Source organism: Malus domestica, chromosome 03, assembly GCF_042453785.1.
Source record: "Malus domestica chromosome 03, GDT2T_hap1".
Taxonomy (NCBI): Eukaryota; Viridiplantae; Streptophyta; class Magnoliopsida; order Rosales; family Rosaceae; genus Malus; species Malus domestica.
This window is the reverse complement of record NC_091663.1, coordinates 15983859-16003969: the sequence shown is the minus strand read 5'-3', so window position 1 is coordinate 16003969 and position 20111 is coordinate 15983859. Positions and strand designations below refer to the sequence as shown.

The window sequence follows — 20111 nt, the reverse complement described above, 5'->3', positions numbered from 1 at the left end:
CTTCGAAAGACATGGTCTTTGGGTGACAATCTGTCAAGGGGAATATGTTGCCTCTCAAACGGATAGTTAGGGGTAATTGTGGGACCATGATTTTCTAGAACTAGAGTAAGGCTTATCCAAATGCTCCTACACCCAGCCTCTCCCCTTCTTTCTTTCTCTAAGATTGATTTATTATCTGTGGAATTTGAGCAAACTCCATTATGTGGGTTTGATTTGGGTGCGTCAGACTAATTAATTTCTTTTCTACATATGTTTCATAGGCAACTTTTGAGTTTTAGAGAGGAGAGAGAGAGAGTCCAAAAGTCAAAGTGGATCAAATATTGAATTTTAGGGAGTAAGGTTACGACTTTTCAGCTTTAGGAGGTAAAGTGAGATCAAAATTGAGTTCCAAGGGGCATAGCTAAAAATAAGCATATGATAGTCCAATTTTACCAATCTACATTAGCAATTTTAATAGATATTTGATAGAAGACACGGAAAATGGTAAGGTGGAAGAATTTTGAGTTTTAGGGAATAAATAGGTGACTTTTGAGTTATAGGAGGCAAAATGGAATCAAGATTTAGATCAAAAGAGTGTGGCTAAACATAGGCCATCGAACAATGAGAAGTTGAAAAATGCTAATGTTTTGATCACTGTAATAGACTGTTAATTTAGCCTTCTCAAACAATATATATGTAAACAGCATTCAAAATAGTCATCTCACCATAAATATGTTATATATGTAAATAGTATCATCTTAAACGATTTTAAAATTGGAGCACGGCCGTTTCCAAAAAAATAAAAAATAAAAAATCGGAGCACGGCCAAAATTGACTAGTATAATCTAATGTTAATACCGAAATGTGTTGGAGCGGTGCCAGCGCAACTCTGTTTGATTTGTTTATTGACATTGTTTTCATTTTCTTTCGATTTCAAAGACTTTCTTTTTCTTGGTCAACTGATAATTCATTCATAAAAAAATGAGATTACAATAGAAAAAAGCTTTTTAATTCAATATAACCCAATTTTTAATAAGAACAAAAAACATGTGGTCTTCTCCAAAGTCAAATATCAGCCTTAAAAAATTAACTCCAACACTCTGCTTGTATTATCCATTTTACATCGCCTCAAATTTAACTTTATTTTACATGAATTTGAATGGTTTACTTTCTTCTAATTTTTCACTCTCCTCTCTCTCTTATACTTGACAATGGAGTAGTAAAAGAAAGCTTACATTTTACTGCATCTAAATTAAGATATACTATGCCTTGCTTCCTCTAATAGCTTAGCTTGATGCCTAATCCAACTGCTGCATGTTTAAAATTTGACTGTGGGCTGCTTCTTAGAGGAAATTTAGTTGTTCCCATTCCCATAAAGGTTCTTCAAAACCTTCATTAATCTCCCAATTACTACTATTAATCCCTGCTGACGTCTCCGGGAGATCACCAAGCTCTCCGGAATGTGAATAAGTTTCGTCTGATGAGCTTGCTTTGTCCACCATTGTTGTCTTCAAAGTAGAAGTACTTGCTTCTGTAGAGTTACTAAACTTTTGTTGTGCCTCTACTGGCTCCAATGGCCGTCTGTCAAATGCTCGAGCACTCCCAGATACAACGTACACTCGACACAAACTGAATTCATCCCTCAACTACAGTGAAAAAAGATAAATTTATTAAACGTAATGGCTTCTGATGATAATTTTGAACCGGGACCTCGAGTGCAGAAGTGAATGCTTATAACCAACTGAACTATAGCGGGTTGTCAATACAATTATTATATATACATACCTTGGGTGTACTAGTGCTAGCACTAGCACTAGCACTAGTGTTAGTTGAGTTGTCTACTTCAATGGCTCTATACACATTCATCTTCCATTTGGTTTTTCTTCCAGTTGGAGCTTTGTCTTTATAGAAAACCATGGTTTTCTTCACTCCAATCACCTTGTTATCTGAGGAGTAAACATAGCCAGGTGACCCGGTGGCCTTCCAGTACCCAGAGGCAGTAGTCCTGTTGGGCCTCCCTCCTTGAGCTTCTCGTCGTTGCCTCGGTGTAAAGAAAAACCATTGCTCTCTGTCTCCATTGCACAACTCCCCCGAAAACTCTGCGACATGTATAGAACAACCTTATTTGCACAAGCAGAAGTACATGGTGTAACTGAACTAGCTAACATTATAAGTACGTCATATTGGATTGGATTTCGTATGTTAGAATCTACAGATTAAATGGAAGAGAGAGTGTACTTGGAAGGTCCCATGGCTCTTTGCTGTAAACGTCTATAACCGGGATTACGCGACGAGTATCTACTTGCTTCCCTTCGAGCTTGTTGTGCAGGTAGAAGGAGACCAGTTCTTCTTCTGTTGGGTAGAAGCGATAACCTGGTGGTAGCTCCTCCATGTTTTTTGTGTTGTTTCTGTACGTGTATATTTGAGTTTGGTATCTCTGTGTTTGGTAAGGAAGCTATTTATATAGATGGAGAAGTACAAATAGAAAACTATGGGGAGAAAGAGATTCCGAGTTAAATTGGAAAAATGGGGAGATTTGGGTTTTGGTTGAAACTTCCACGCGTTTGTTTTTTTTTTCCACATGTTTATTCCATTATATATAATGCAGACATGATCACTCGTCTAATTAAACCTCCTTTTGAACAAGTCAGCTAAGCTATTCGCTTTCTTGCCACTCCAATCTCTATCTCTAATGTGAAAAGAAAACACTCGTACAGGTCCAATTCTCTTGTGGGTTTGTGGTCCATATGACATAACGTTTCCAACATGATCCCACCAATTTTAATATCAATTGCAATTTGTAGAATGGAAGTTAATCTTGACATCCGTGGTTTTATGGAAACAAATAGGTGACCTGAGTTTTAGTGGAGTTATTCAAAATTTTCTTTAATATTATGTATCACTGAATGATATGTAGCATTGAACGCACACTTGAATTAATCATCAAATAATATAATCATGGTTCTATTATCTAAGTTTAGATTTACTCTCCTCTTCTATCTTGATGAAAAAGAGAAAATCTAACCTCTAATTGAGACAAGGAGGTAGACAAAATTGAAAATTATTATCGAAATAATTAATTATTAAAAAGTCATTTACAATATTTCTCTCCACTTATTAGTAGACGGTCTTAGGTTTAATTTCTGTAAATGACCAGGTTGATATTAAATTATTATGGCTAACTAATCCTATAATTCAGCTCATATCCCTATTTTTTAATGTATTTATATCGTTATATTAATTTAATATATTGAACTTAAATTTAAAATTGTCTTAACTTATTTACATATAAATAAGAAAACATTAAACTTGTAGTTGATGAGATTCTCTCTCTCTCTCTCTCTCTCTCTCTCTCTCTCTCTCTCTCTCTCTCTCTCTCTCTCTCTCTCTCTCTCTCTCTCTCTCTCTCTCTCTCTCTCTCTCTCTCTCTCTCTCTCTCTCTCTCTCTCTATAACTTTAATTTTCTCCTGCGACTTTCTCTGTTGTATCTCTCTGTCTCTCTACTCTTATTATTTATTCTTAACAAGTTATAGGCACGATGAAACTTTTGATTTCAACATCATAATAAAGCGACAAGATAATGATATGATTACTGCAAAAAAATTTACATGTTATACAAGAGCATGATTGTATATCACTAGTACAAAAAACTACTTGCGCGACAAAGAAAATTCCGTCGCGCAATGTGACCTTGCACAATGATGAATAGACCATCGTCGCACAAGGGTAGTGAACTTTGCGTGACGAAGGACTTAGTTGTGCAAGTCACGCAAAACCTTTTGCATGTCTACATTAAACATGTTCGTCCGTAAAGCCAACAAAAAAAACGCGGTTTTTTTTTTTGCGGGAAAGCAAACGCGCGACGAATATTTTCCTGCTACATCTTTGCACAACAAAGGATTCGTTGTGCAAAGCTTTTTGTGACTTTGCGAGACAAATGCTTCGTCATGCAAAGCTCGTTCATATCTTGGGCAGAACATTCAACACTTTGGAAACCAAGGAACACTTAAGCGACAAAGGCTTCGTCGAGCAAGTTACAATCAGTTTTCAGTCAGAGCATGTGAATCAACAGAAACTGAAACTATTTAGTGAGGCCTTTGTGCGACAAACCCTTCGTCGTGCAAAGGCCCCATCCTTCCTATATATATGGGCTTCTCCTCTCATTTTTTTTTTCACAATTATGTTCTCCTTATTCTTCAGAATCCTGTTCATGCTAAGATGGAGGATAAAAACAAGGATGATAACGTGACTGACGCTGACCCGAATAATTTGATGCATCATTTTCAGTTCGCGCATGCGATTGCTATAGCCATGTGGAACAATTGTCCTACTGCGGAGTGGTGTTCTTGGAAAGATGTGCCGGAGAATGTGAAGAAGGCGGTGATGGATGAATTATTAGTAAGTATACTGTTGATGGATCAATAATTAATTTTGTGTTATATGTTAGAATTAATTATTTGCATATATGTGTAATAGTGTAAGTATATTTTTGATGATGATATGAACAAACAGTTGATGAAGTTGATGGAGGATGCGTTAGAGGGAGGTTACAATAGGTGGCGTTATGAAATCCAACGGAATGGAGGACCATCGAAATAGTAGTTTTAAATTTATGTTTTGTAAATTTAAGGTACTTTTTATAAGTTACGTATTTTGACTTAATTATGTTTTAAATCATGTTTGGTTATTTAAATAATTGAATGGAGTAAAATATCAATTTATTTAAGGTATTAATTGAATGGAATATAATATAATTTATTTAAGGTATTAATGATTTAGTGTATTAAGTGAATGGAATATAATATCAATTTATTTAAGGTATTAATTATTTAATGTATTAATTGAATGAAATATAATATCAATTTATTTAAGGTATTAATCATTTAATGTATTAATTGAATGGAATATAATATCAATTTATTTAAGGTAGTAATTATTTTTAGAATACATATTATAACTTAAAATTTGTTGGTAATTATAAAGTTTACGTAAACATAGATATCTATGTTTACGTAAATTTTATAATTACAATATGTTCGTCACAAAAACCTTTGCGTGACAAATATGTTGCTGTACAAACTCTTGCGCGACAAAGGTTTCATCGCGCAAGGGCAATAGGTTATTGGTCAACGTATTTGGTGCATCTGAATCGGAGAAATAAATACTGTATTTACTGCATGTGTTTGCGCAACAAACTTTTCATCACGCAAAGTCCCTAACCTTCCTATAAATATGTGCTTTTGCTGTCCTTATTCTTCACAATTCGTTCCAAAAACGCTTTGCAATTTTGACGATTATAATTAGTTCGTTCTTTGAGTGTTGGTATGATGGCTGACAAAGATGCACGTTCCCCAAAGGTAACAGATGGAGAAGGTTCTGGAAAAAGTTTGCGTTGAAATTTTTGCATTTTGTATGAAGTTTTTATTTAACTTTAGTATTATGAAATTATTTTTTGTTGATAGACAAGAAGAAAAGAGCTACGGTACGGGTTCGACACAGATATGGGAAGAGCCGTTACTGAATCACTGCAGACGAAATAATAAGGGTTGTGAAGTCAGATAAGCTTGCCAGCTTTTCGTCCGACGTAGGAGCAATGGTGCGTACCAAATGTGCTGCAGATTGAGAGTCTTGGAGAGCCATCCCTAAGGAGCTGAAGATGCACATGATTGATGAGTTGGCTGTATGTGCTAATTTCATTAGTTAAATAATAAGTATGTTTATTAAATATAATATACTAGTGAGATTTTAATTTATTAATTTTTGCATGACAGGCCAATTGGGACATTGACAAAAGTGACCCAAATCTAATGAAGGTTACAGACAATGTGTTCAAGTCAAGATTCCAGTAGTGGAAGTTTGATAATGAACTCACTGAAGCACTACAACAAGAACAAGAAGTACCGGCGGATGGGTAGAATAGGATTTCTTATTTTAATATTATTACTTATTTAATAATTATAAATGAATTTTAAGTTTTTTTAGTATGAATATTTTTTTAAATATGTACTTGATGTTTATTATGAATGAAATTAAATATGCACAAATGGAATTATTAATTAAATATCCACAAATGGAATTATTTATTAAATATGTATGTGGTTTGAAAAAATTTGAAGAGTTAATGGAAAGTCAAAGGCACGTAAAAAGTTGAAGGCCATCCCCCCCCCCCCCCCAAAAAAAGAAATTGTAGTCCAATGGCGCCAAAAATGTTGAAGCCCAAGACTTTGCGCTACGATGGTTGCGTCGCGCAAAAGTTCTTCACTTTACTGAACTTAACCAGATTGCAAGAAGGCAGAAGCTGCAAAACATTTGCAGCAGCTGCCTTCCCCTGGTGCAATTTCCAACAATTTGAGGTATCATTTTTCTTAACTAAGTTATCTAAATTAATTTCCAATCATTTAAATTGTGTTGTATGTAGTTTATAGGTATTGTGAGTTTATGTATTTGTATGCAACCATTTTTGTATGGATGTACAAAAATGGTTTGTAATGTTCAAATGAGCTTAGTTTCTCATTTGAGAATTAGTTGGATTTTGTGAATGGATGCAAAAGCATGACTGTGGTCCAATTAACTCTTGAATTGTCTCAAATTTTTTGACTGTTTGAGATTGCACATTTACATGTCATAGTTTACGTTTCACGCATTAGAATTTGAGCATGGGATATGTGGTAGAATCTCTTTGCGTTCTTCGGGTGCTTTGTATTTTTTGTATCTACGTTGTGCACTTGAAGAACTGCAGGGAGATGTTGCCGAATTTTTCACACGCTCGAACTCTAATGTGTTGGAACTGTAAATTACAGCATGTAATTATGCATTCTCGAATGAGATAGGACCCATACCGGAGGCATAAGGTGGCATGTCATAATTGAAGTTGTTATAACGCTTGTAAATTGTTTTTTGTTCGCAGGTGAAATGGACAAACAGTGGATACATAATACTAACAGATGTGCTGATGAATATTTGGATGGAATAAATCTGTTCATCGATTTTGCAATTGCAAACAACTGCGATTCAACTCATATTCAGTGTCCTTGTAGAAAGTGTAACAACTTAATGATTCATTTTGAAATTGTTCGATACCATTTAGTGAGAAATCGGATGATGGAAGCCTATACTATGTGGAATCATCATGGAGAACAAATACAATAAGCTTCATCCTCCGACACTACCCAAGCAGTGGATACAATTGACGCTGTTGTGGATCCAAATGATCAAATTATGGACATTATCAATGATGCTTTTCCAACCGCTAGTTCGAATACGAATGTGGAAGTAGAAGATGGTGTCCCTCCCACTATGGATAGTGAAGCATTCGAAAAATACGAAAAACTATTAAAAAGTGCCAAGCAAGAATTATACCCCAGTTGCGAAGGATTTTCGATGCTCACAACCATTGTTGAGTTGATGCATGGAAAAACAAAGTTTCGTATGTCGAATCAGTGTTTTGATTACTTTTTGGGGGTTTTCAAGAGGATGCTTCCAAATGACAATTGCCTTCCTAAAGATCATAAAAGTGCAAAGAAGGTGCTTAGTGGTCTTGGATTGGGATATGAAAAAAATTCACGCGTGTAAAAATAATTGCATTTTGTTCTACAAAGAGAATAAAGCGTTGGATAAATGCCCTATATGTAATGAGTTGAGGTTTAAAATGACATCTCAGAATAGAAGACCGAAGATTCCACAAAAAGTTATGCGTTATCTACCATTATAGCCCAGGTTGCAGCGATTGTATATGTCGACGCACACTGCAAGCGGCATGAGGTGGCACAAGGACAGACGGGTGTATGATGATGTTATGAGACATCATGTAGATGGAGAGGCCTGAAAAGAGTTTGATTGGCTGTACCCCGAATTTTCACATGAACCCCCGAACGTTAGATTGAGACTTGCGACAAACGGGTTTAATCCGTTTGGGGTTCTAAACCAATACCACAACACTTGGCCAATTTTTGCAATTCCGTATAATTTGCCACCTTGGAAGTGCATGAAAAAAGAATTTACGATGATGACGTTATTAATAACCGAAGATTCGGGCACGTTTGTTAATGTATATTTACAACTGTTGATCGATGAACTAAAAGAATTATTGGAAACCAATGTTCCCACGTACGATAAATCTACTGGGAAGATGTTCACTTTAAGAGCAGCTGTGATGTCGACTATAAACAATTTTTCTGCGTACGCTATGATGTCTGGGTGGAGCACTAAGAGCTACTATGCATGCTTAGTTTGCAAAGAGGACACGTCGTCTAGTTGGCACTTGAGAAAAGTTTGTTACTTAGGGCATCGTAGGTGGTTGCCGTGGGACCACGAGTGGCGTCAGAATGAGACAGCCTTCTTCAACGGCAAAGAGACCCAGAAAATGGTCCCGTGATGAAATTTTGGCTTAGGTGAATTGGTTGGATTTTGCTCCATTGGGCAAGTCCGTAAATAGGACAAGACCAGACACATATCTAAACTAGACACACAAGATGTGGTTGTTCGAGCTCTCGTACTGGTCCAAATTAAAATTGAGACACAACATCAATGTAATGCATGTTGAGAAAAATGTGTTTGATATACTGGTCGAAACTATACGGGACATCGAGGGAAAAACAAAGGACACAATAAAAGTTTGGATTGATTTGGAAAAAATGGGCATTAAGCCAGGTTTATGGATGACGAGGGACGGAGACATAGCCAAAAAGAAGCTCGCATCGTTTTCAGTGAAGCTGGATAAGAGGAAATAGTTTTTGCAATTTCTATCTTCTGTAAAGTTTCCATATGGGTATGCTTCAAACATCGGCCGTTGCACAAACGTGGATGGAGGCAAATTTTATGGCCTCAAGAGTCATGATTGTCATGTCATACTTCAATGCCTTCTCTTAGTGGGAATTAAACACCTCTTGCCTGAAGACGTGGTGAAGCCGAATATGTTGTTGTCGAGATATTTTTCTCAATTAGCTGCAAAAACTTTGTGGAAGTCTTATGTTAAACAGTTGCGCAACAATATTATTAAAGTGCTATGCAAGTTTGAACAAATATTTCCTCCGGCTTTCTTCACAAGCATGATCCACTTGATGATTCACTTGTCGGATGAGGCATTTCTAGCCAGACTCGTCAACTATCGATGAATGTATCCGATTGAGAGGTATATAATCACCATAAATACTTTAGTTCGTAATGTATGTATAAATACACTAATTTTATACGATAATTTCTATATTGATGCAGACTATTGGGTCAATTTTTTCACTAATTGACGAGACAATTACGTACCTAGATGAGCATGAAGAGTTGATAAAGTGGGAACATCCTTCACATTTATATGCCATAAAGCATCGTGAATTTTTTTCTCTATGGTTTCGTGAAAATGTATGTTGTTCCTGTTTGGGTTTTTTGCATAATTTTAAATGTTAAACTAAAACGACATCTTTTTCTCTTTTATTTAGGTGAAGAAATTGAAGGAAATTAATTCGCCTGCTTACAATGAAGAATTGTACAACTTGGCGATTGGGCCCCTAAGCGTAGAATTGTACTCTGGTTGTCATGTAAATGGCATCAAGTTTTTGGCAGATGATCGCGATGACAAGATTTGTACACAAAATAGTGGGGTACATGTACCGGGTGCGAGCGACATTGCAGATATTGATTTCTATGGAAAACTCACAAGTGTTGTGCAATTGCTTTACAAAGACCGGTGTCAAGTTATCCTCTTTAAGTGTTGCTAGTTTGATACAAATCCATGTCGGGTTGGAGGTGTTAAGCGAGACGATGGTTTGCTATCGGTCAACACTAACAAAAGTTTGTGATGTATATTAATAAAAAATTGTGATGTATATTAATTAAATGTATTGAATGGTATTTAAAAATGTTGTATACAAACAAAAGTTTCCTTTACAATTTGTAACAAAATTAAATTAAAAAAAAATTATTTTTTATTTAAACCAAAAAATAAATTAAATTTACAGTTATGCACGACAACATTTTATAAGTAGTTGTCGCGCAAATATTAAAAAATTCAAATTTTTTTTTAAAAAACTAGTTGCGCGACGAATGTTAAAACATCTTTGTCGTGCAAACATGTAAAAATTTGATTTTTTTTCCCAAAATTGGGTGCGTTTGTAGGTTGGCACCTTCAATTCATTTCGCGCAAATATTTGTCTCAGACTCAAGCTCATCTCTCTTGTTTGTAATTCGAACTCCTCTCAGACCCAACCTCCTATTTCTCTCTCTCCATTCAGTTAACCTCCTCTCTCCCTCTCTCGCACTCCCTCGGTTTCTCTGTCTTTCTGTCACTCTCCAATTCGAAACCACAACACTCTGACACCACACCGCACACAAATTTCCTAGGTAAGGACCCAGTCTCCCTTAATTCATCTCCTTAATTCAATTATTTGTAAGTGCAATTTTCTGAATTTTGATCTTCGGTTGTTTTATATACAACATTTAGGGAAGCTTGGAATTAGGAACCTAGGTTAGGGATTTAGGGTTGGAATTGGGAAGCCTGGGTTAGGAATTTAGGGTTGGAATTAGGAATCCTGGGTTAGGGATTTAGGGTTGGAATTGGGAATCATAGTTGCTCACGGTGTAGTGTTTTGAATTAGGGTTCGAATTATAGATTTACAAGTTGGGGAGTTTTTTTTATTTTTTTTATTTAGGGTTTTGAATTATGAGAAATTAGTAGGGAAGGGAATTTAGATGTCCAATCATTGTTGATATAGCCCTGTGTTGGATTGGTGAATGTTCTTAATTTTTATTTTTATTTTTATAACAAGCTAACAACTAATATTGCTCTTTTTATGTTGGATTGTTGAATTGTACTATATATAGCCCTGTGTTGTCATTGTCCTGCGAAAATTAAACTGAATTTGGTTGTGTTCAATTCCCCAATATAGTTGATAAAAGTCCAGGGAATTTCCTAACGGTTCAAATTATTCCTACCATTCGTTGTATATATACTACTACTGTTTTCACGAAACATTCAACCCTGTGTAAAAGCACAAATGAGGCAGATTTGAATTGTTTAGCTAAGAAGGAAAAAGAAAGTAGTTTAGTTCATAGATGATAACCTCTACAATACCACTTTAGATGTAAGTATTGCTTAACATATACATATGTGTGTGTGTGTGTGTGTGTGTGAGTATTGCTTAACATAGACATATATATATATATATATATATATATATTTCTATGTATAAGTATTGCTTAACATATACATATATATATATATATGTGTGTGTGTGTAAGTATGATTAGGACAATGTAGAAAAACATGAACAAAGCTCTCACTCACTTCCTCACAATGTCAATGCTTGTTTGTCATTTTCCAGTCATATTTAGCAAGGACCTGTAAAAATTGCCTAGATGTAATTTACGTATCAATCATTTTCAGGTAGCAGTTACCTTGATAAAACAATAAAAGGTTTTATCTTCCCCCTCCCACAATCTCCAAGCTAATACATATTATGTAGCTGTCAATAGTGGAAACTTTTCTATTGTCCTACCAACTTCAATGCCATTGTTTTTGTCCATCTGTAACTGCTCATGCTGAATCAGCATATTGTCCCATTGCTTTATGTAATCATTGTCCATGTACAAGTCTCTCAGCTTCTCAGGAGAGCAATTCTTAATAGCATCACACTCAAGTATGTCAAAGGACCATCCTGAATGCAAGAAAAAAGATACATAAAATTGGGTTGGGATTTAGGGATTTAGGGCAACAACGAGGATTCTTTGGTCTTGGGGAAATAAAGCAAGGTCTATGAAACAGGGGCCATTTCTATATTCAGTCATCTAAGCAACTTTTGAGGAGTGCAAGCAAACTTTTCTCTGAATCAAGAATAGAAGAACCTTTAGATAATTCTGTGTTTGATTCTCCATTTGTCTATAGGCTGATTGTGAAATGACATCCCTTTCATGCATGAGTTTTTTGCTTTATTTTTTTATGATATGTGACATGCATTACAAAGTAAGCCTTCATATTGGAACCTATTATGTGAAATGCTTTGGTATTTGTACAAGTCAGAAAATAAAATGGAGCTTCTATCACTCTTTGGATACATAAACCATCTATTGTGATGTTTTTGTGCCTGAAAGATCGAATAACTTATAATTAGTGGCTTCAAGCGTTGAATAAATCATGGTTTGTGGTTTTTTGGGTTTTATTGTGTTGTTTTCATTCACCTTATATATGTGAAATGCAATGCATATAATAATTTGATTATTTAAACAGATTCATGATTATTTTTATAGATGTCAAACTTAATATCAAACAAGCATGCATCTAGTAAGGTCAGTGAGACACCTTCTCAAGCAGGTAATGTTGTTGGCACCTCCACACCCGATTTGGACACGATGGGTGTCCTTCCGGTTGCGCCATTGGGGCCAACAGTGTTTACGGTTGCTGCGTCATCGACTTCTTCGGTGACGCATCCTGTCCTAAGTGCTCGACAGACTCATCGACGGTCTCAGACTTCTGAGGAGGCTCAGCCATCTGGTGACACTTCCTTTGTCCATGGAGAGGCGTCCTAGATAGGTAAGCTTGCTCCTTCCCTCTTTCTCTTATTCTTCTGGTGTATATTACTGTAGATAGCTTATATGCAAACATATTTAAATTCCTCTACACTGTCGTTTTCTGTGGGATTGGACCTGTGTATATAGATGTCCATTAGCTCATATGAGCGATAAAATTAACAGCATCAAGCCCTGACTGAATGCCACAGGTCTCATACACATATTTAATCCCAGACAGGTCGTTTCTACATTTTTTATTACCACAATAAGTCTTTAACTTTATTTCTTTGAGTTACCTTTGTAGTTTGGTGTAATGTTGAGTTTAAATCATCATTGACATAATCTTAAGCTAATATTTGTTTTACACCCTTAAACAACCTTTTTATTCTATTTATTTCTCTTAATCTCACACCTCGAGTTTTGGGGTGTGACAATTTTGCTCTTAGCAACTAGAGGCACAAAGTGCTAATTTATTGCATTATTAATTGCAGATAATCAAACTTCCACTTAAAAGGTGGATATTCAAAATCCCACCATTTCCCTTCAAGTATAGAATGTGAACTTATCTTGTGTAATTAAAATGTGAACCATAATATAATTAAGGAATTTTATCCTCTCTAATAATTGAGCAACAACGTTAAAAATATTTGATGCAAATCGAACTGATTTTTTAATTTATGCAGAGAATAACATGTATGCTAGCTAGTTATTTTGAATTGTGATTTTGACCTATATTATTGATTGTTAAGTAGCACTGAGAAGTCATATCAACAAGTTGTAAATTTTGTTTTAACGTCCCCAGTTGGTATAAACTATTTGAATTGTTGGATTGGTGTGTTGTTTATGTTGTTATATTGTGTGTAGGTTTTAGGAAATGTTATAGTTTTAGGGGAGGTTATGCCGAATTTTCGATAGAAAATAGAAATCGTCTAATGTTTACTTTGTTTATTTGGTAGGTAAAAAAAATTAGGGGCCCTTGCAGACTAAAAATGACGTCTCATACCACTCGCACCACAACCCAGAAGATCACCATTACATGTGATCCTCGACATCGTGCGGTTCCAACAAAGGAGCAGCACAGTCAGTTGGCCACCGACGTTGGGTGTGTTATCATGAACCATTGTCCCCTCAGGTGGGAATCATGGAGAGCTGTGCCATAAGAAACCAAGGACACCGTGCTTTATGAATTATTGGTAAGTATTTTCAATCTCAAATACTACATTTTTATTAAAGTATACAAATATTATAAATTTTAACTACTATTTATTTGTTGAGTTTTGCACCATCACTATGAGCTCTCCAACCTCGATTCCAACCATATGGAGTACATCAACAACCTTTGCTCCAATAGGTTCACTCAATGGAAGAGTGACCTCCACAAGCATTTATGACCTATATGACAGTCCGGAGGTTTCTCTAGAAGTTGGGTGCCCTATGGAGTTGTTGGACTGTCAGGATGAATGGGAGTGGCTCTGCGGCCATTTTCAAGACGAGAAATACTTGGTACGTATAATTTATATTTCAATAATATATTAATTAAAAAATTTACAATTTAAAATAAACATTTCATTTTTTTTCTTCATTCATTTGTTATAAATATCTAAACTAATACGTTTTTTTAATTCAACAGAAAAAAGTGAAGGCAAACTCGATCAATCAGTCGAAGAAGAAACTTTTTCACCGATCCAGGTCACACGCTTCTCTTACAGGTTGGAGGAGCGACGTAAGGTAACTGTATATTTATTTGAAGTTTTCAATCTTTTTACTTTTTATTACACAATTGGTAATCTATGTTAACACTTTCTAAAATTTTTCAAGGGGGTCAAAATTTCCTGAAATTGACATGTTCAAGGAGGTGTACGTTCGGCCCGGGGATGAGCTGACGGAGCAGCTTCATGTAAGTTCTTTCACATTTATAATATTCAATTTGTATTAATATTAATTACATTTACATTCAAATTAATTTTTTTTTTTCATTTTTCTAGTCCACCATGGTGGAGAAGGGCCAGACAATTCTGGAGGAGGTGGCTTCCCAGCTTCCCCTAGAGACCCTAATCGAGGAGGTGTTTCCCCATGAGGATGCTGGGTTTCAGATCATGACCGACACACTTAATCAGACCCTCGGTCGTCAGCGTAGGAAAGTTCATCGGTGGCTTGGGAAAGCCCGCCTTCAGGACCTATCTGCCTCATCCTCCAGGCAGAGAACTGAATGGATCAATACGCTGACATCTGAAGTGGTGGGCTTGAAAGAGCAGATTGCGGCCCAAAACAATTTCATGAACCAAATATGTTATGCATTTCAAATCTTTGGCATTCAATTCCCCGACATTGAACTACCTCCAGAAACGACCTCCCAGCCCCCCGCCGCAGCAACTACATCATCTCAGCCCCCCATCGCAGCAGCTACGACTTCTCAGCCCCTTGACACAACAACAACACCACTAGCCGGCGATTGTGATGTCGAGGACTTCTTTTTTTGGTTTTGTTTTAAATTGTTTTAGAATTTGAAAATACTTTTTTCCATTGTATGTACATTTACAATAATTTTTCAATTCAATATTCTTCTTTACATTTTCTATTTTTATTTTCATTAAATTCACTTTTACATAAACGAAAAAATAAATTATTTATAAATCAAATTTACAAATAATTTTAAAATTTAACTGTGACAGCCTCTATATCTGTTGCACAAAATTTTGAGGGTCGAATGGCAAAGTCCGTTGCGCAATACTTTGAGGGTTGAACTCATGTCATCGTCGTGCAAGAGTTTGTGGGTCGAAACCCAATTTCGTCACTCAGTATGCGCAACGACCACGACTTCCGTCGTGCAATATGCATTTCGCGCGACGATGGAGTTTCCTCCGTCGCGCAATGCTTGACGTAACGAGCTTTGCGCGACGGAGTCTTCGCCGCCCAATGTTTCCGACGACGGTTTTTCATTTTGTGCGATAGTTTTCCCTTCGTCGCCCAAGATGTTATTCCTATTAGTGTATGCTTGAACTACAACAACATTCTTATAAGTTTCTCAAACAGGCTTATCGGATGGGGTACTTTTTTTTTTCTTAACAATAAAGAGTTAATCAACATGTTCTTGAAGTGTTTTTTTTAATAATTCTTTTATCTAAAATATGTAGTTGTAATAGTATTTTTCCTAATTCAAAGAAGCAACAAAAGGGAAAAAAGAACAAAGGGGCATAGTTCATGTAAAAGAGTTCAGAATTTTCTTTATTGAAGCAGCGTATCTTGAGGAGGAACTACATATGGAACAACTGAAACGTGTTATTTCTAAAGGTGAGGAGCATATGGTATGTAAACTTCAACTTTTCATTTATGGCCTCAAACTAGCATCTCAAAGTTGGAATATGAGATTTTTGACAAAGTCATATGGCAATATGATTCGAACAGAATTCAGTAAAAGAGTTCAGAATTTTCTTTATTGAAGCAGCGTATCTTGAGGAGGAACTACATATAGAACAACTGAAACGTGTTATTTCTACAGGTGAGGAGCATATGGTATGCAAACTTCAACTTTTCATTTATGGCCTCAAACTAGCATCTCAAAGTTGGAATATGAGATTTTTGACAAAGTCATATGGGAATATGATTTCGAACAGAATTCAGACGAACTATGCGTTTACAAGAAACAAATTGCGGACACAATCACTTTCCTGCTGTTATATTTTGGCGACATATTTTTGATAGAAAGAATAAAGCTGTTCTTATAGAAGTAAAAAGCTTGTCAAAATATGTTCTCCATGATGAACATGGGAAGGGCCTTGTATATTCTTGGACTGTACAAGTTCAATTACATAGATAAGATGCTAAAACTGTTTAGCATGCAAGATTCGAAAATGTGCTTCCTTCCTCTTCGATATAGTATCTTTCTCACCAAGGACATCGGTCCTAAGACACCATGTGCGAAACTACTTGAGATGACAAAATCATCACAAGCAGGTTGTGTGATATCTTATGTATCACTACTACAAAAAACACTTTGCGCGACGAAATAAGATTTGTTGCGCAAAGTAATATTTCGTCGCTCAAAACCTTGGGTGACGAAATTTTTGTCGCGCATGGATAATTTGATCACTATTTTTAATAACCAAATATGTCTCGGGATACTAAACTTAGCTAGAACTATTTTATTTTTTTTAGTTTTACATATATTAAAATAAATGGTTAAATGGGTACCCATTTATAACCGCGAGTAATACTCATAACCACTCATTTAAATTTCACGGGTAAAGGTTATACCCATAACTGGTTATTTATCTAAACGATTATCCATAACCGTAACCATCAAATTTAAATGGGTGAATAACGACTGTTACCTATAACCAATGGGTATTTGCCCATCCCTAAGTGTGTCGCCCAATATTATTGTTTCAAGTGGATGATCTTGCTAGCACAATTGAATTCCTCACTCCACCATCTGTTGTTGGTGTATCAATGTAGATATTCTTAGAGGCTCGGGGAGCTTTCTGGTGATCAATCATGAAGAGGAAGACATGTAATTCATTTGCTAACGTTCTTCATGTAATAGTTCCTATGCTACTTTTTGACAAGTTTAGAAATACGATCCGTTGAGGATTCACTATGTAAGTTTCTATCATCATTAAAAAACAAATAAAATTGATAATTTCTGGTATCAAAATTGAGATCCCTCCCTTGAAGTTTGATTGTACATTGTAATTGTAAACACATGCACACATACTATCAACCCCTTCATAAGAGTAAGGGTTGGTTTGGTATTGCTGTGCTATGAAAAAAAGTTGTTGTGAGAATAAGCGGCTGTGGAATAAATCAGCAGAGTGTTTGGTAAACTTTTTTGTAAAAGTGCTTTTGGAAAAAAAAAAAAAAGTCTGATAGTGGATCTTTTCATTAAAGGAGCATTGTAGCTCTATGTGCTTTGAAAAAAAAAACCAGTTTTCCAAAGCTGCAAATAGCAGTTTCAGCTTTTTCCTTTGATTTCAACTTATTCTCACAGCAGCTTCCAAAATAAGCCCTTTTTTTTTAGTTTACCAAACACCTAAAACTCTCACAGCTTTTTTTCATGGGTACTTTTTGTTTAAGCACCTACTCCCAAACCACCCCTAATTCCTTTGGATGAATAGTACAAAGGGCTTGTTAGATCTCTATGTAAGGCTCATTCTTTAAGAAACAACAAAATTTAAAATCTTTTAATTATTTGACTATCACCATGAGCATTTCATTGTTTTTTAGAAACACATCATGTTTGTTTATTATGGTGTTATATATAGTTAGATAATAATTCTTGATTTATAATCATGTTTGAAGTGAGATCAGATCAGAGACAAAAAAAAAAAAAAACTCATTTTGATTTAAGAATTTTAAAAGACAATTATCAATTTACCAGTAAGAATTGGAAGGCCCTAACTGTCAGGTAATCAACCACACGATTGACTACACGATAAGTACACGGAAAACTTTCTTTAATAAGTACACGGAAAACTTTCTTTAAACTATTGACTACACGATAAGTACACGGAAAACTTTCTTTAAACTATTGACTGCACGATAAGTACCCAAACTGTCATGTATCCAAGACTTAGTCTTGTAGGTCACTGAAGGGGACATAAATCTAAAACGGGAACTTAACAGTGTAGTATCTTGTATTCCATTAAATCCAATATTTGCACGCGTGAATCGTGACTTGGGAAACAATTCTTTCGTTTACCTCTTCAACCCGCGTTCAAGTTTTATGGTCGCCCAACTTGCATGCATGGGGTCTTCTGGCCTTGTCTAATATTCGTCCGTTATGTGTCCCAAAAGTTAAAACGGATGAAGGACAAATCACAAATATTGAGGGCCTCAAAGACTGCCTTTGACACTGCAACGTCATGGTGGGGGTGATTATGAAGACAAACATCATTGTGTTTTGGATATTCTACATTCTATATGGATAATTCTAAAATGAACTACCAAGTTTTTGAATTTTAGTTCCGCAGCTACATCAACATAAACCTTAAAAAATGTCGTAACAAAGGCTTCCGCTTTACGCAGGGTCTGGAAGAGGTGAATGTCGGCTAGCCTTACCCCCATTTATGGAGAGGCTGCTCCCAAGTCTCGAACTCGAGACCTACCGCTCATAGGCGAAGGCACTTGTCATCGCACCAAATGTGACCTCTACATCAACATAAACCTTACGTAAAGAAAATTATTTGGTCATATTATTGTTAAAGTGGGGAAGAAAAATAATAAAAGTTAGGGAATAGTACAAACAGAGCCTTTACGGGTGTGCGTAAATGCTATCTAAACTAAAACTATTTTAAATTTATCTCCTAAACTCATGCTTTAGAATAAACTAGAAAATGTGATCGTGCTTTGTTGCGGGCGTTGAATGTATTATCCACGACAGGCATGAATAATTTCCGCACAAAGTAACTAAAAAAGACAGTGTAGTGCTTAAGAACCAATGAAGTGAAACTTTGCATTTTATGCATGGATATGCATGCTATAAGAAACCATTCATTTGTAGATCATAATCATTATTATACTCATCGTTTCAAGTAATCAGCCTACTACATGGGGAAACACAAAAAGGGGAAAGTAGAAAAAATAGAAGGCATAATACTTGTGCATATGGCAGGAAAAGTTAGTTTTTGAAAAAATTGCTAAACTGTTTTACAAATTCAATCGTTAAACGTTATACTATGACCTAAGATAAACATAAAGTATATAGTCCGTCTACAAATCAAAACGAAGTGCTATGAAAGGAAAATGATTAAGACATTGAAAATACAAAATTGGATTGGGCAACCATATCTTTCATTGGTAACTAAACGAATAATTTAGAATGGTACAAACCCGATTGTAGCTCATCTAACTCCTCTCTCATCCACAACTCTGTATTTGAAAGGCTGAGTAGCTAAGTTTGGATAAGTCGTCAAATAATTACTATATGAAGATTGAGAATAACCTCCATTCACTTTGCACAAAATTCTATAGAAAAGAGGACAAATTAAAATATTTAAAATAAGTATTACGATGCAAACATTTTTAAGATAAATTAAGCAGAAAAATGAAACGATTCCGACAACAATACAAAAGGAAAAAAAATTAAAGAAAAGTTACACTTATATTTCAAATTAGTGAATAATTAACCAGTCAATCAGTCTCAATGATATAGCAATACCAGAGACATCATACAGAAATTCAGGTAAACCTCGTAAACTCTCAACTCCTCAACTCCACTCTCCCACCACTGTTTCTAATTCACCTCTCCTTCGAGCTTTTATATTACAAATTTATACATAGCAAATTGAACTGTCCATTTCGATTCATACATACATAGGTAGAAAAGCAAAAACTAAAGTCCCACCACATAAAATAATCAGTAACCAAACAAAGAAAATTTCTTGGAGACCAGAACCCACCACATAAAATAATCAGTAACCAAACAAAGAAAATTTCTTGGAGACCAGAACAAACCTAATTGAATTTTCATGCGAGCGATTGTGATTGAAAATAAAAACGTATATTTAATTGCCCAAAATTTAAGCTTTACATTCATAAAGGAATAGATTTGAAGGAGGTCAACAATGTAATCCATTGATAACTCATATAGTCCATTTATAACTTCATATTTCTTGAATCAATTCTTACATACAATTAAC

At 35.5% G+C, this 20111-nt stretch overlaps 1 protein-coding gene across 1 annotated transcript; it reads right to left on the bottom strand.

Annotated features, from left to right (window-relative positions):
- Positions 1-1065: 1065 nt before the first annotated feature.
- LOC103424912 (NAC domain-containing protein 90-like) lies at positions 1066-2587 on the bottom strand. Its single transcript, XM_017328376.3, has 3 exons — positions 2218-2587; positions 1765-2078; positions 1066-1625 (listed from the first exon to the last, which is right to left on the bottom strand). Exons 1-3 carry the CDS (start codon positions 2369-2371, stop codon positions 1323-1325), a joined length of 771 nt encoding a protein of 256 aa, XP_017183865.3. The 5' UTR covers positions 2372-2587; the 3' UTR covers positions 1066-1322.
- Positions 2588-20111: the final 17524 nt, after the last annotated feature.

Coding starts and splice junctions, on each gene's coding strand:
- LOC103424912 (XM_017328376.3), bottom strand. CDS start 2,371: ATGGAGGAGCTACCACCAGGTTATCGCTTCTACCCAACAGAAGAAGAA. Junction 2,079..2,217: donor AGAGCCATGGGACCTTCCAA/GTACACTCTCTC, acceptor TACATGTCGCAG/AGTTTTCGGGGGAGTTGTGC. Junction 1,626..1,764: donor CTAGCACTAGTACACCCAAG/GTATGTATATAT, acceptor TTTTCACTGTAG/TTGAGGGATGAATTCAGTTT.